This window comes from Schistocerca nitens, chromosome 1 (assembly GCF_023898315.1).
Source record: "Schistocerca nitens isolate TAMUIC-IGC-003100 chromosome 1, iqSchNite1.1, whole genome shotgun sequence".
NCBI lineage: Eukaryota > Metazoa > Arthropoda > Insecta > Orthoptera > Acrididae > Schistocerca > Schistocerca nitens.
In genome coordinates, this window is record NC_064614.1 from 112,645,981 (window position 1) to 112,664,059 (window position 18,079).

The following is an 18,079-nucleotide window of genomic DNA, read 5'->3' on the forward strand; positions in this document are numbered from 1 at the left end:
CAGTAAGCAAGTTCAAATGGATGTGGGTTGCAGTATCTATTCAGAGATTATAGTGGAACTGAGTTGAATGGAACCTTTTTCTCATAAGCAAAGTTTATGATACCGTTAAAATTCCAGCAAGATCTGAACTTGTTTTGATTGTCATATTACATGAACTGTTGCTACAGGTACTTCTGAACACAGCTGTCTCTTCAACACATAATTTTTCTGTAAATATACTTTTTATTTGTATATGGATATTTTCAACAAATCAAAGAAACATTCTGAAAATTAGTTGTCACAAATTCACCAGGAAATCAAGTTCAAAACTAACTACAATATTTACTGTTTTTTTAACTATCATTCCTAGTATCAGTCAAAACATATGTCACAAATTATATTTTTTTATATTTTGCAAATCAAGAGCAATATCAATTACATTTTAACAGGAAATACAAAAACTTAGTAATTAGAAATGTTCTGACTCTTATCATTCACTATCTGACTTTAAAATCTTTAAGTAAATAAACAATGTGAATGAACAGACACTAAAGGTAAATTAAATCTGAAATGTATTGTCAGAAGAGAAATCATGCTAGTATTATTTTGACTATTATAGAAAGGTTGAGAAATTCTGTCGCTCTGTATTATCACTTGGATGACGCCAGTTTTGGCAGTCATGTCTCAGTTTTGGGGCAACACCTGTGATGCTCGCTAGAGATGTCAAAGCATAACTAGTTTCCAAATTTTCTAATTTTGATGTCATATTGTGAAGTTATGGAAAAGATGCTTATGTAACATGGATAGATCAATAAACATCATGATTTAATAGAAAAATGCAGACTCCAAGCATACTTATTCAACCATCCTGGACCTATTATGGAGGATTGCTCTGTACTTCCACCGGACACTGAAGTCAATAAAAAGCTAAGTCAGTCTCCTTTATTTTGTTGTGATGGTTTTACTTCTGGACTTATAAATGCAAAGTATTACACCAGTGTGTGGTTTGTTTATTATGATGATGAAATATAAATTAACAAAGGTAAATAGCATCATAAGAGACTTGCATGAAATAGACTGTTGTGGAAATCTGCATCAAAGCAGTCTTCGGACTGAAGGCAATACCAATGACGTTGCATTTATTTACATTCAGGATCAATTGCCAGTCCACGCGACAGTCACTGATCCTCTTCACATCTACGTACAATTCACTACACTCTTCCGGCAATTTAAGCTTCCCACAGACAACAGCTCTTCTGTTAACAACTTGTGATGTTACCCACTAGATAATTCACTTACATATCATTAAGAGTAAGCATCCTATCAACTTCTTCGAGAGCTCCTGAATTTATGTATACATCCATTGATTTTGTTCCATCAAGAGTGACATGCTGAATTCTATCTGTAACAAAGTCTTGAATCAAATCACAAATGTGCTCTGATACTTGTATTTTGTTTACTATTTAATAGTGCAGGACTGTGTCTAATGCTTCCAGAATGAGATTTTCACTCTGCAGTGGAGTGTATGCTGATGTGAAACTTCCTTGCAGATTAAAACTGTGTGCTGGACTGAGACTCGAACTCGGGACCTTTGCCTTTCATGGGCAAGTGCTCTACCACTCAAGCATGACTCACGCCCTTTTCTCATAGCTTTACTTCTGCCAGTACCTCATCTCCTGCTTTCCAAACTTTTTGTATCCAATGCCTTCAAAAAGTCAAGGAACATGGCATCAGCCCAGGAGTCTTTGTGGTGCTCAATTTCACAGACAGTCACAGGGAACTGAATTTCACAAGATGGCTGTTTGCAGAATCTAAGTTGATTTTTATAGAGAAGATTTTTGTTCTCTAAAAACGTTCACATAAAACAGAATAATGCCAGTGATAGAGGCTTGTAATTGTTTGCATCTGTCATATGACCTTTCTTCAAGATGGGAATGACTTGTGCTTGCTGAAGTATTAAGTCCTGAAGTACTTCTAAACAGACTGTAGTCTGTACTGTGATACTGCAGCCACTTTCATCAGTGGTTCTTAGCAGGTAGAGATGCCTTCTGACAGAATTTCCCTGGTGTGTTTGTATGTTTTTGTCATTTAATTTATAATATCTATGTTACCTAAAATATGTAAATTTGTTTGTATGTAAGTGTTGTATATTTTCTGCTGTAAGAGTTTTATTCCAAAGAGATTTATATCTGTGCAACATTAGAGGAACAAAAAGCTGAAGGGCATTGAGTAGATGCAGAGTAATAGTATGAGTTTTTCTGGGCACAAAATGTGGGGAAATGATTATTTCATGGACTATCTGTTAGTGAAAAAGAAGTACAATGGCGGTTCATAGCAGGACCCCTGTGGTTGTCATCCATGGCAAGACATCATGGTCTAATGCCAGCACGCACACATTGAGAGTTTCTATTGCTTGTCTTCCTGCTTGCCAAACCCTATGTTACCCAGCAAGGTTGCCCCATCTAAACCCAATTGAGAACATATGGAGCATTATGGGCAGGGACCTCCAACCAGCTCGAGATTTTGACGATACAATGCACCAATTGGACAGAAACTGACACGCCATACCTCAGGAGGACATCCAACAACTGTGTCATTCAATTCCAAGCTGTATAACGGATTGCATAAGGGCCAGAGATAGACCAACACTGACTTGTTCAGTTTGTGAAGCTCTTTCTCTTGAGTAAATCATCCAGTTTTTTCTGAAATTGTAATCTTCTGTTGCAGTTATGGTCTTCAGTCCAGAGACTGGTTTGATGCAGCTCTCCATGCTACTCTATCCTGTGCAAGCTTCTTCATCTCCCAGTACCTACAGATTATGTCACATTTTAGAAAAGTATAAAATAATGTTGTTGTTGTTGTGGTCTTCAGCCCTGAGACTGGTTTGATGCAGCTCTCCATGCTACTCTATCCTGTGCAAGCCTCTTCATCTCCAAGTAACTACTGCAACCTACATCCTTCTGAATCTTTGATTAGATTAGATTAGATTAGTTTTTCGTTCCATAGATCCGGGCTGAGGAGATCCTCGTTGATGTGGAACATGTCCTTTTTTTTTTTTTTTTTTTTTTTTTTTTTACGCTGAAATAACAATACTAATAGTATGAATATATACAATACATCATTTGTTTCTATTAAAAAATTCGTCAATGGAGTAGAAGGAGGCCACTAGTCAGTCTTTCAGGCTCCTTTTAAACTGATCTTTATTTGTAACTAAATTTTTCATGTTTGCTAGCAAATTATTGAAGATGACTGTTCCTGAGCAGTGGACCCCTTTCTGAACTAAAGTAAGTGCTTTTAAGTCCTTGTGGAGATCATTTTTGTTCCTGGTATTGTATGTATGAACTGAGCTGTTTGTTGGAAAAAGAGATACGTTATTTAGGACAAATTTCATTAAGGAGTAAATATACTGAGAGGCAGTAGTTAGTAAACCCAGTTCTTTGAAGAGGTTTCTACAGGACGTCCATGAATTTACACCACAAATTATACGTATTACACGCTTTTGGACTCTGAAAACTTTTGTTTTACTTCAAGAGTTACCCCAAAATATTATACCAAATGACATTATGGAATGAAAGTAGGTAAAGTATGCTTAGTGTATTCATCTCTTGGTCTCCCTCTACAATTTTTACCCTCCATGCTTCCCTCCAATAATAAATTGCTGATCCCTTGATGTCTCAGAAATGTCCTACCAACCGATCCCTTCTTCTAGTCAAGTTGTGCCACAAATTCCTCTTCTTCCCAATTCTATTCAATAGCTCCTCATTAGTTACATGATCTACCCTTCTAATCTTCAGCATTATTCTGCAGCATTATGTGTTGAAAGCTTCTATTCTCTTCTTGTTTAAACTATTTATCATCCATGTTTCACTTCCATCCACAGCTACACCCCATACAAATACTTTCAGAAAGGACTTCCTGACACTTAAACCTATAATTGATGTTAACAAATTTCTCTTCTTCAGAAACACTTTCCTTGCCATAGCCAATCTACATTTTGATATCCTCTCTACTTCGACCACCATCAGTTATTTTGCTTTCCAGCTGGAAAAACTTATACAAAACTTTAAGTGTCTCATTTCCTAATCTAATTCCCTCAGCATCACCTGAATTAATTTGCCTACATTCCGTTATCCTCTTTTTGGTTTTGATGACATTCATCTTATATCCTCCTTTCAGGACACTGTCCATTCTGTTCAACTGCTCTTCCATGTCCTTTGCTGTCTCTGGCAGAATTATAATGTCATTGGCAAACCTCAAAGTTTTTATTTCTTCTTCCTACTTCAAATTTTTCTTTTGTTTCCTTTACTGCTTGCTCAATATACAGATTGAATAACATTGGGGATAGGCTACAACCCTGTCTCAGTTCCTTCTCAATCACTGCCTCCCTTTCAAGACCCCCCGACTCTTACAACTGTCATTTGGTTTCTGTGCAAATTGTAAATAGCCTTTCACTCCCTCTATTTGACCCCTGCCACCTTCAGAATTTGAAAGAGAGTATTCCAGTCAACATTGTCAAAAGCTTGCTCTAAGTCTATAAATGCTAGAAACACAGGTTTATCTTTCCTCAACCTATCTTTTATGAGAAGTTGTAGTGTCAGTAATGCCTCATGTGTTCCTACATTCCTCTGGAATCCAAACTGATCTTCTCTGAGGTCAGCTTCCACTAGTTTTCCTATTCTTCTGTAAAGGATTCGTGTTAGTATTTTCTAAACTAGACTTATTAAACTGGCAGTTCAGTAATTTTCACATCTGTCAATACCTGTTTTCTTTGGAACCAGGATTCTTATATTCTTCTTGAAATCTGAGGATGTTTCGTCTGTTTCATACATCTTATTCACCAAATGGAAGAGTAATCATCTACTTGTCTGTAATTGTACATCACAACCACTGATTTCGGTCCCATTCTGATAAATCCTTCAAAACCTCTGTGGTGTGTAGATTTTTCTTTTTCTTTTTCTTTTTTTTTCCTTTGTGTGTGTGTGTGTGTGTGTGTGTGTGTGTGTGTGTGTACAGTGTATGATAGCGCAGCATTGAATCCTGCGCGCAGTGACAAAAGACCAACTTTTGTTGGGCTGTTGGCAAGACTACGCTACACACGGCCCATTAGTCAGTTGGAGTGGTGGGGGCGTTCGGCTGTCTGGTCGTCCTATCCGACTGACATGTCAACAATGGCAGTTGTTCGGTCGGTTGCCTAAAGTGACCATGTACGTCCAGTTTGTCGGTCTGTCAGTTGGTGCGTGTGTAGGAGCAGTAAGTAGTGAGAGAACACGAGTAAGGATACAAAAACATTGTAAATAATAGTGAAAATAAGAACATAATCACAGTCTAACATAACAGTCGCGGCACTTGGCCTTGATTTTGTTGCCTACTGCGCCAACAGCGCACCAAGCGGCCAGTAAGTAAAACTGTTGAGTTCAGTGCAATCCTGAAAGCGAAAGTAAATAGTGATTCTTTATTTTGGTTTGTAGAATGGTTTTTACAAATGGGAATGTCTGTAATGCAATAAATTGCATCAACAACAAGGAGAAAACATGATATCTGTCTTTTTTTTTTTTTTTTTTTTTTTAGGTTTCCCAAGGACCCTGAGATGTATATACCATTGTGTTAGTAAACTGTATCGTCAGGATTTGCTAGCAAACTAAGTTTGTGTTAATGATTAATGTTTCGTTTTAGGAGCAGAAAATGGTTAGTGAACAACAGACGAGAAGATCTTGTGAAAAAAGGCGCTGTGTACCTTCATAATAATGTTAAGTTTTGTTCGCTACACTTCGAACAAAACCAGTTCATGAAAGCAGACAATAATAAACTCGTGTGGAATGCAGTACCCACACTGTTTGACATCTCAAATAAGCGCCCCCCCCTCCAACTGACGATGAAGAGGAAACTGCCACAAAGACTCGACAAATCATCTAAAGCTGTAAAACAGTTCAATGGCACAGAAGCATCCAGTTCAACTCTCCATATTTCAGTGCCAGATTTATCTGAATCGTCAACACAGATCTGCTTTGATGATGAAGTGGTCAGATTAAATGCAGTTACTCGTGTCTTGCAAAAGCGTGTGAAATGTCAGAATGTGCAGATCGCTAGACTTCGTGCAAAGTTATTACGGGACAAGGAAAGTGCCTATCATTTTAAGTACAGACAGCAACAGAAACTGTGTCAGAAGGATCAAGTGACAAAGGACAAACAAATTTTGAAGACTTTAGGATCCCGATAATTAAAAAAAGATGCTCTTGACTTGTTGTTAAGCCAGATGAGCATGCCATTGAAGGAGAAAGATGCTGAAAGATGAAAATAAGGCGTTTGCTCTAAATAGGTTTTGTCAGAATGTTTTTCTGCTTCCATCAGTGCATACATTACAGAGGTATGTGGGGGCATACAATTAAAATGTGGGATAAGTGACAATATATTCTGCCTCTTAAAGCAGATTTGCCCGATACCGATAAAGTAGTGAATGTGTTATAGGATGGAATGTCTCTAATGGCAAATTTAATTTATAACAGCAGTTTTGACATTGTTATTGGCTTTGAGGAGTTGAGGTTTACATGCACAGCATATTTCTCCCACTATTTGTCCCACTTAGAATAATATAAAAATGAAGGTCGTACTTGGGGCAACAAGACGACGACGAGCAAAACGGAGCAGGCCTACAGAACGACAAATAGGGTGTTTTACATGTAGAGATAAGCCACAGTTCTATCCAACGTCACAAGTGTTTCTTCGTGAACGTGTTGTAGCTTTCCACTGGATTCATGATTTTTATCCCTACTTGCGCTTATCTTAGAAACACTTTTAGAAACATCTATGCCTACTGGTATTACACAAACTCATGTAGGAAAAAAAAAAATCAAGTATTTCGTAAATCACTTAGGAAAGGGATGCGAAACAAACATGCTTACGACACATCTGACATTCTCCTTTCCGATTGTGTAAATCATGGAATACTTCTAGAAAAGCTCAAGTACTGTGGTATGAATGGGACAGCGCTCAAATGGTTTAAATCATACCTAACTGGAAGAGTGCAGAAAGTTGAAACAAGCAGTTCACATAATATTCAAAAAACTGGTGATTTCTCAAACTGGGGAACAAATCAAGAATGGGGTGCTGCAAGGTTTGGTCTTGGGTCCTCTGCTGTTCTTCGTATATATTAATGACTTGCCATTCTATATGAACGAAGATGCAAAGCTGGTACTTTTTGATGATGATACAAGACAACAAACAAGAATTAACTGATGAAACTGTAAACGATGTTTTTCATAAAATCATTAAGTGGTTCTCTGCAAATGGGCTCTGACAAAACACAGTATATACAGTTCCACACAGTAAATGGAATGTCACCATTAATAAATACAGACTTCGATCAGAAATCGGTAGCTAAGGTAGAATATTCAAAATTTCTAGGTGTATGCATTGATGAGGGGTTGGACTGGAAAAAACACACTGAAGATCTGCTGAAACGTTTGAGTTCAGCTACTTATGCTATTAGGGTCATTGCAAATTTTGGCGATATACATCTCAGGAAATTAGCTCACCACGCCTATTTTCATTCTCTGCTTTCGTATGGCATCATATTCTGGGGTAACTCATCATTGAGTAAAAGAGTGTTCATTGCACAAAAGTGTGTTATCAGAATAACTGCTGGAGCTCATCCAAGATCATCCTGTAGACACTTATTTAAAGACCTAGGGATCTTCAGTGTAGCCTCACAATATATATATATTCACTTATGAAATTTGTTATTAACAATCCGAACGAATTCAAAAGAAACAGCAGTGTACATGGCTACAAGACTAGGAGAAAGGATGTTCTTCACTACTCAAGGTTAAATCTAACTTTGGCTCAGAAGGGGGTAAATTATGCTGCCATAAAAGTCTTTGGTCACTTACCTAATAGCATCAAAAGTCTGACAGATAGCCATACAGCATTTAACCCTTAACTGGAACCGTGGGTCATTTTGGACCTGCTGACAGCTATAACACCAGAACGAGATTTTCACTCTGCAGCGGAGTGTGCGCTGATATGAAACTTCCTGGCAGATTAAAACTGTGTGCCGGACCGACAGTTTGGAAGGTAGGAGACGAGATACTGGCAGAAGTAAAGCTGTGAGGACGGGGCGTGAGTCGTGTTTGGGTAGCTCAGTTGGTAGAGCACTTGCCCGCGAAAGGCAAAGGTCCCGAGTTCGAGTCTCGGTCCGGTACACAGTTTTAATCTGCCAGGAAGTTTCAGCTATAACACCGTCTAACTATGGAAACGTGCAGTTTCAGTTTCGTGCGCCAGTGTAATCTCAGTACATTGTGAGGTGCACGAGGGACTGGGAGCATGCTGCTTGCAATTTACTGGAAGTGGAGGTAAGTGCCATCCCTGGGTCCAATTTGACCCACGATTGCAGATATGGGATATTTTTAGTCAGTGTATAGTACTTATTTTGTGGTGTTTCAAGGACTTTATTACCACAATGCAGCGAGGTCTTACTGAAAAAGAAATCTGTGAGCTATTGTTGGATGAAAATTATCCAGACACAGAATCTTTAAGTGATTTTTGACGAAGAGAACATAAGTGATGGTGACATAAGTGACAATGAAAATACACAACAAGAAATTTCTTCTGATTCAAGTAATTCATCGTCTGATGATTCAGAAGAGAGAGCTGTCATGTAGTGCATGTTTTTTAGGTAAAAATCAAGTGGTCTACTCATTCACCAGCTAGATCCAGAGTTACAAGCCACATCATCATCACTCACATGCCTGGTCTCAATTTGACTAAATTTGATAAGGCCATTTATCACAGGAAGAAAGATGGAGTTTTCTGCATTTTCAGTAGATTTGAAGTGTAGGATGGATGCAGCTGATGAACCACAAAATGACCTGCGACTAGAAAATTCAGTTGCTCACAAAAACGAGGAAGGTGCTATTTATGAGGTCCTAAAACTGATAGGAAACAATCATAAAAGTGTGACAGATGTTTTAAATTAATCTGTAAACGACATACAGAAAAAAAGTGTTGTGTACTAAGTGCCATTCTTAGTTTGGGTAGTGATATGGATAACATTTGGACACTTCCATGTTTCGTTGTCATTATTTTTGTTTCTGATTGATGGCATAAAGAATCTCTATTAATGTTATAGGTAAGTCATGAGAAACTCCATAGCATTTCTAAGTATTTTAATATGAGCCTTTTTTGTAATCGTGTAGTATTAAAAAGTAAGGTACTAAAAACTCTTTTAAAATACGAGATATAGGACTTAAAGTTTAAAAAAATAACACAATGTAAAAGTTTTGCTCAATAAAAGTTGATTTATATTTGAAATAAAACTATTTTAATGCAATCAGTAGGCATTTATCTATGAATTATATCTTTCAGGGGGATTATGTTGAATTTTTATTCAAGGGTCCATCTGGACCCGTGATTCCAGTTATGTTCGTCAAAATATAGATTCCTGTTAAGGGTTAAAAGGAAATTAAAAGAATTTCTGAATGGCAACTCCTAAGTCATTCTACACATTAGATGAATTTTTGGATATAGTGAGTGGGTAATTTCGCTAACGCCTTAAAAAAAAAGTCATGTAATATTTTGTGTAATGTAATATCTTTATAGACACCTTTTATTAACCTGACACGTTCCACATCATTACGAAGTGTCGTATTCATGATCTATGGAACAAGTACTAATCTAATCTAATCTAGCCGCTCGGAGCGCTAGTGTCCCTCCGGCTGTCAAACGGTAATTAGTTTTACAGCCGTGTCCCGACTGTTATGTTAGACTGTGACACAAATACGGGCTCACCTTGCCGAAGAGCTCGTACTCGGAGTCGGCGGTGAGCGTGCGGTTGGGCGAGCCGCCGGTGGAGAGCGCGCAGGTGGAGTGCAGCGCCTGCTGCGGCAGCAGCGTCCCGGTGGGCCCCAGCGCGACGCCGGGCGGCGCCATGGGCGGGCAGCCAGCCGCGGCCGCCGCCGCCGCCACCGCCACCGGGTCCTCCTCGCGCAGCGGCTTCAGCCCGCTGTCCAGGTGGAACGACGTGTAGTAGCCCTCCGTGTCGCACGAGTACACCGAGCTCGAGTCCTGGTCGGCGATGCTCGCCGCCAGGTCGGGCGTCAGCGTGCCCGACGAGCTGGCCGACGTGTTCAGCGCGTGGCCCGCGCCCGTCGCCGACGACACCGTCGTCGTCGACCTGCTCCAAGAAAAGTCATACTGTACAAGTGTGGGAGGGGTAAGGGGAGCGGGGGGGGGGGGGGGGCGGCAGCGCATGCTGCCTTGAAACGAAGCATTTACATGTAAAATAATCCTGAGTACCGGATCACTTCCAAACCTTCGGGCCGGCCGGAGTGGCCGAGCGGTTCTAGGCGCTACAGACTGGAACCGCGCGGCCGCTACGGTCGCAGGTTCGAATCCTGCCTCGGACATGGATGTGTGTGATCCATCTTGGGCTTATATTTCAGCAAGATAATGCCCGTGCGCACACGGCAACAGTTGCTACCGCTTGTGTACGTGCCTGCCAAACCGCACTTTGGGCAGCAAGGTCGCTGGATCTCTCCCCAACGGAGAATGTTCGGGGCATTATGGGCGGGGCCCTTCAACTAGATCGGGATTTTGATGATCTAACACGCCAATTGGACAGAATCTGCAATGCTATCCCTCAGGAGGACATCGAACAAATCTATCAATCAATGCCCAGCCGAATAACTGCTTATATAAGAGCCAGAGGTGGACCAAAGCGTTATTTACTTGCTCAGTTTATGAAACTTTTCCTCTTGAATAAATCATCCTGTTTTTTGGAAATTGTAATCGTTTGTTTCTCTGTACAAGTACATCACATCTACCGATTTCCGACCCATTCGGATAATTTCTGTGTGTTTTGGGTCGTTCTTCTCGTCTTAGAGAGTATATTACTAGATTCCTCACTTGATAAGGTTCAGCCACACACGATACTCCACTTTATCAACGTGTTGCACCATTTTGCTCTGTCTCCTGCAATGGTCACGGTACTATAGCGCGGGAATTTTAATATGAACCTGAAATACAGACAAGTATCTGGTCACAAACAAAACATATTACGTAGCTTTATTTTATATCTATATACACGGGTTGGACAAAAATGTGGAAACACCAAATATACAAAATGTTCAAATGTGTGTGAATTCCTAAGGGACTAAACTGCTGAGGTCATCGGTCCCTAGACTTACGACCGAAGGAGGTCTCGAACCTCCGGCGGGAGGGACTGCGTAATCTGTGACAAGGAGCCTCTAACCAAGCGGAACCAAAAATACAAAACATTACCATGCGTAATACGGTTAGGAAATCTGCTAGCTTTCAGGACGGCTTCCAACTCCAGCCCGAAAGGATAAATACTGGTCCTGTATTGTTTTCAAGAGAATCTTCCTGCAAAATAGTGGCAAGTTCAGGTAAGGCTGATGGAGGTGGATAGCTATCACTCACCCTTCTGCCCAGAATAGACCACAGAAGCTAACAATTTTCAGGTCTGGTGACTGTGCTGGCCAGAGGAGATGCGAAATCCATCCTCGTACTCACAAAACCAGTCGTGGACGATGCGAGCTCTGTGAGCAAGAGGCCTGTCGTCTTGGATACAGCATAACCATTTCTTAACAAATATTGTACCGTGGGATGGACCAGATCAGCCAAAATGGTCACGAAATCGTTGGCAGTAATGAGACTTTGCAGAATAGCCATGAGTCCCATGGAATACCACGATACGCCTGATCAAACTGTCACTCTTCGGAGGTCAACTCGGCCAGCAGTTGGAAATAGTGTGAAACAAGATTCATCCGACCAAATCATGTTCTTCCATTGCTCCGAAGTCCAGGTTTTATGGTTCTACACCACAGTTTCCTGTTACGGGCATTTGCATTACTGACGGGCGGTTTTGGAATGCCAGCTCGCCCTGCATCTGGAGCTCCCTTCCCATTGTTTTGGTGCTGACGGGGTTCGTGAGTGCGACATTCAATTCTACAGTGACTTTTGCTGCTGTTGTCCCCTTATTTTTCGTCACAATCGTCTTCAGTGACCGTCTGTCACGATCATTCAACACACACTCGTTTGCGTTTTGACTTTGACTTCTGTCTCGGGTTCTTCGGCCGACGTTCGTCTGATGATTTTACTGACGTTTCGCCAGCACGAGTGGCTCTCATTCTCAAAGCTTCACCCTCCATTTCTGGTGGTGAACTGGAGCCGAGCTCGCAGCCGCAGACTATATGTACCTGGCGCGCCAACGTCCGAGGGCTTCTCCGCGGTCATTTACGGTGCGGTTCTCCTCTTGCTACCTGCGACGGTTGTTCGCTGCAGTACGGGAAGCTAAGATCCGTTTACCGTAAGGCTTTCCGCGTGTTCTTGTATTTCTACAGATTCTCTGAATAGCTTATCTACAGTTAGAACTTCCGTGTCGGCGAATTTTATTCCGTGGTCGGTCTCACTCAGAGCGTGCTCTGCCACGGCCCATTTCTCCACCTGCCCCAACCTGCAATGTCGCTTATGTTCTGTGCTCCTGGTGTTGATTGATCGTCCAGTCATTCCGACATAAACTTTTCCGCATGTGCATGGTATGCGGTATAGTCCCGGCATTGCAAGTGAGTCTCTTTTCTCCTTCGCCTATCTAAGACACTCTTTGATCTTCCTTGTCGGTTTGAAAATCGTCTTTACGCCATGTTTGCGCAATATACGGCCGATTCTGTCCGTCACTCTGGGAATGTATGGCAGAAAGGCCGTACCCGACATTTCTTTTTCTGATTTCTTACTTCACCGACGGCTGGTCCCGGCGGAGGTTCGAGTCCTCCCCCTCGGGCATGGGTGTGTGTGTGTTTGTCCTTAGGATAATCTAGGTTAAGTAATGTGTAAGCTTAGGGACTGATGACCTTAGCAGTTAAGTCCCATAAGATTTCACACACATTTGAACATATTTTTTACTTCGCCGAGTGTTTGGCTCTGTTACACTTGTAATATAATTTGTGGAGTATCCATTGCTCGTCAGAACACTTTCCAGGTGTTGCATTTCGCGTTTGAGGTGCTGCGGCTCACATATTCGTCCTGCTCGCGTTACAGGCGTATTAATCATGCCTCTTTTCTGGCTCGGGTGGTGGTTTGATAGTTTGTGCAGGTATCGGTCCATGTGTGTCGATTTTCGATATCCCTTGTGACCAGCACATCTAGAAATTGCAGTTTTTTGTCTTTTTCTACTTCCATGGTAAATGTCACGTTGGCACAGAGGCTGTTCAAATGTCTTAGGAAGTCACCGAGCTGTTCTTCACCATGGCTCCACGCAACGAAAATATCATCGACGTAACTGTACCACACATTAGGTTTACAAGTCTTCCAGTCCAGTGCCTGTGCTTCGAAATGTTTCACGAAGAAGTTGGCCAAGACATGCATGAAAGAGCTTTGTGATTTCTTGCGGGAAAATGGAACCGATGTCTCACCACGAACTATTTCACGAGGAATGGTAATTTCTACGAATAGCTGGAAGGCGTGCGCTTACCTGGTACTGTTTGAGTTACTTTTTAATTGTGACCTTGAAGCAACCCTCAACAACGCTTACAGTTGGTAAAATGTATAACTGGGACGTTCTTTTATGGACACCTTGAACAGCAGCTACTGCGGATGATGGCCTCCCGAACGAACACGCTACAAACTTGGAGGGTCCTTGTGACGCAGGAGCCGGGCCAAGAGCTTACCTGGGCTGGTGGCTGGTGCTGGTGCTGGAGCCCAGTGAGGCGCGGCCGCTCTCCGAGCTGGCGGACCAGTTGCCCGACGAGGAGTGCAGCGGCGGCGCCTGGTCGCGCTTCTCTCGCAGCTTCACCGCCACGCTCAGGGGACCCGAGGACGCTGCAACACCACCCAAGACCGTGCGTCAGCCGCCACAGCAGAAGGGCGCAAGCGAGCAGTGGTAGCTGGGGCGTGTAAAGTCTACGGGAGTACTGATACGTACCTAACATCCTCTGGAATGATGTCCAGGGAAGTGCAGAAAGAAGGGTTGTTCCGAATGGAAAAGTTTGTCCTCCGTCGTTGAGACAAATTTAATATCTGACAGTTGTACACAAGGCGTGACTCGAGATAAGGATAGCATACTTGACTGACTGACTAGTTTAAATCAGTCGTATACTCAGGAGATGAGCGTGGGGGGCAGACGTGCGAATCCCGAATTGCTGTCTTGGGCAAGGCCGCAGTGGCAGTGGTTTGCCATTGTCTTCCTCCGACAGTTGAGTGTTGTGCCTCATACCACAACTAGCATCTTCTCTCCCTATTCCACTCCCAAACAGAACGAGGGAAAAATGACTGCCTATATGCCTCTGTACGAGCCCTAATCTCTCTTATCTTTGTGGTCTTTCCGCGAAATATAAGTTGGCGGCAATAAAATTGTACTGCAGTCAGCCTCAAATGCTGGTTCTATAAATTCCCTCAGTAGCGATTCACGAAAAGAACGCTTCCTTCCCTCCAGAGACTCCCACCCGAGTTCCTGAAGCATTTCCGTAACACTCGCGTGACGATCAAACCTATCAGTAACAAATCTAGCAGCCCGCCTCTGAATTGCGTCTATGTCCTCCCTCAATCCGACCTGATAGGGATCCCAAACGCTCGAACAGTACTCAAGAATAGGTCGTATTAGTGTTTTATAAGCGGTCTCCTTTACAGATGAACCACATCTTCCTAAAATTCGAAGACTACTATCCGGCTTCCCCACAACTGCCATTACATGCTTGTCCCACTTCATATCGCTCTGCAATGTTACGCCCAAATATTTAATCGACGTGACTGTGTCAAGCTCTACACTACTAATGTAGTATTCAGACATTGCGGGATTCTTTTTCCTATTCATCTGCATTAATTTACATTTATCTATATTTAGAGTTAGCTGCCATTCTTTACACCAATCACAAATCCTGTCCAAGTCATCTTGTATCCTCCTACAGTCACTCAACGACGACACCTTCCCGTACACCACAGCATCATCAGCAAACAGCCGTACATTGCTATCCACCCTATCCAAAAGATAATTTATGTAGATAGAAAACAACAGCGGACCTACCATACTTCCATGGGGCACTCCAGACGATACCCTCACCTCCGATGAACACTCACCATCGAGGACAACGTACTGGGTTCTATTACTTAAGAAGTCTTCGAGCCACTCACATATTTGGGAACCAATCCCATATGCTCGTGCCTTAGTTAGGAGTCTGCAGTGGGGCACCGAGTCAAACGCTTTCCGGAAGTCAAGGAATATGGCATCCGTCTGATACCGTTCATCCATGGTTCGCAAGATATTATGTGAAAAAAGGGCGAGTTGCGTTTCGCAGGAACGATGCTTTCCCATCACCCCTTCTTAGGGGTGAAGGGAAGGGATAGGGTGAAACTTCGTGCCAGAACATACCCTACGTCTCTCGAATAGCATCAAGGGGACGCCGAATACTCATCCGACATCAACATCAACCCTGTCGCATGCCTTCACACCACGAGACATTTTAGATACATTTGGAGCCAAGGAGACTGGCGCAGATTCTGGTGGTCAGGAAGTGTATGCCATCGCCTCTCCTTACCTTGACGGCTGAACACTATAGATGAAAATTTCTTTGTCAGGATTCGAACACATTATCTCAGAGTCGACAGACATTGCCCGGGCGTGCATTAGCAATCCCGGTTATGGGGACAGACAGTTGATTGACTAGAAATGCTTTAATGTAAGGCACTGGTAAGGTCACCGTCATGATCAATCACTTAACATCCACCGCTGCATTAAGACATCCTCTAGACATATGCACGTATTACAGTCGTCAGCTATCGATATCCATGCTGTTTCTCAAAATTTCTCAGTGTCATCTGAAAAGCAAATCTTTCTTCAAACCGAAGATTGGTTTGCATGCCGGAATATTTTTGCTCATACGTTTCTATTGCAAGTTGCATATCCTTATATTTCCGTGGACCCTGGAACTGATTTACTGTATCAGTTACAGGGGAACCTACAATCTAACGTGCACCCCGAACTACGCCCACAATTTTCGCATTGAAAATAATGTTCAGAAATTAAACACGTGATAGATCACAGAACAAATCCTTGGATCGATTGTGGATCGAACCCTAACCCTTTGAATTTGCAGTCTGGCGCTTATCCGCTGAGTTATCCAGCCACTACATTAGCCACTTTCAATTCGCTCTTTTCTTATCTCTTCGAGTCCAGTAAAGCATTCCCTTCGCCCACTGACCTATTTCATCGGGTACAAGTTCTTAACCACTTTTCGTTACAGTCGTAGTTACGCCTTCAATTTAGTCTAACTGATCCATTAGTTATTTTCCGTCTCCCCTACTAATTCTCAGCAAGCATCTCTCCATTTCTCACTCAGCTACTCAGTGATTTAATGGTTCTCTCGTTAAAAGTCCAAGTCTCCCTGTCATACCTCAAAACTTTTAATACACAACGACTGAACTTCAGAGTCAGTGGTAGCCTCAATTTAAAAATTCTACTTAGTTTCACTAAAAGCACTGCAGACCATCTTTACCCTTCTGATTATTTCCTTTCTCGTCCGCCCATTCATCGCCGGCTGTTCTAAATAAAAATTTATTAAAAACACCCAATGGTTCTATGACTTGAGTGTAAGTTAAAACAGTTTACTTTTCAATACGTTGGTGCAGCTCAATGGGTGTCATACCACAATTCCAAAGTTGCCGAATTCACTCCCGAGTCAGTCCTACGATTTTTTCTGACAGGCGTCTGTCTATCACTCCTTTCACGTCTTGCACATATTTGTATATGCCAAAAATATCAAGTTGCGCCATGTTTCGGAATCTACGTTAAACTATTTTAAGTCCCCCAATAAATGGCTGGTTCTGTCAGTTGAAAGGTCTGAGGAAGGCAACGGCATACCACCTCCAATAGAACAATGCCTAGTAGAGCAATAGAACATTCAAAACAACCTTTGGGCTGATAGAAATCTTACCTTATGTTGACATTATACATTACGTTTGTTACCATTAAAACTGATTTTCAGGACTACTTTCTAACTTAACTCTGTTAGCTTCTTCTATTAGTCGTTGAAATTTGTCCACACTTGAGCTAAATGTCACAAACGATTATTGTTTAGAAATTTTCCAGTAACTATTAAGTGTGTTCCAGTTTAGGGATCTGAACTCCTTCGCTAGGGCTGCTGAGAATTTTTGGTGATGTGAAATCACCTTGCGTGAGACCTCTTCAAATTTTGAATTTCCCTCCGTCCTGTAAAATCCACCGGCAGCCGTAAGTGAGGTAAAATAGTATACATAATGGAGAACCAGAGTTGTACAAGTCACAACCATCTGCGAATGCGTTACTTTGGGTTTGTTAAGCAGCTTCTCCACGGGATTATCGTAATGTCGGTGTTGTTGCAGATTACTTCCTGCTACTCATCCCTGTTTGGCCATCTTCTTGCACTGTTGACAATAAATGTAACCTAAGCTGTCCTTTATGTAATTACAGTCTATCTACAATAGAGAGTTTGAGATTCAAATTGTCAAGCTGATGAGTTACACGCTACGCCGCTGATGAAGGAGACGGAAATAGTCGATGTACCGCATATGCAGTCTGATTAATTCCACGCTGCTCTGCTCCCTCCAGCATTACATCAGTGGGAGTTGTAGTGACACTGGAGGCTACAACTATGTTGGTACTTCCGCTGCACAAACCATTGTTCCTGCCAGATGTCAGTGAACCATTGCAGGATATTCGCGTAACGTTTAGTTTGCGTGCTTTATGATGTCCGATTAAAGCAGTCAGAAGATGGTCATTGGGATGACATTAGGAGAAATTGGTCAGTATTCAAGGATATGACAGGAACTCTTATTTGAAGCGAAAAACTTCATATGGACATATGCCCTATTCCGAATAGTTTCCGAGACAGAACGCATTTAATGCACGGTTGTTTTTGGGCTAGTGGCGCGCACGTGTGTGTCGTACCCATCAAACCTCTTTATTCTAGCGCGACCTACCTCGTTGCTTTCAACCTCTTTGCTCTGGATGTCTTTCTGCTACAGGAATGGACCAAAAATTGAACCCTGTGGGACCACCTTACTGGTTTCTCTCTAGCCACTAACATTTTCTACCTTTTCAACATTGTTTGAATTATTC

At 42.1% G+C, this 18,079-nt stretch overlaps 1 protein-coding gene across 1 annotated transcript in view; it reads right to left on the reverse strand.

Annotated features, from left to right (window-relative positions):
• Positions 1 to 18,079, reverse strand: part of LOC126256592 (serine-rich adhesin for platelets-like) — a 529,214-nt gene that overhangs the window by 37,888 nt on the left and 473,247 nt on the right. The window contains exons 7-8 of the mRNA XM_049955534.1: positions 13,659 to 13,809; positions 9,763 to 10,147 (exon numbers count right to left, since the gene is read on the reverse strand). Coding sequence (XP_049811491.1) covers positions 9,763 to 10,147; positions 13,659 to 13,809 — 536 coding nt within the window. The remainder of the gene's footprint in view (positions 1 to 9,762; positions 10,148 to 13,658; positions 13,810 to 18,079) is intronic.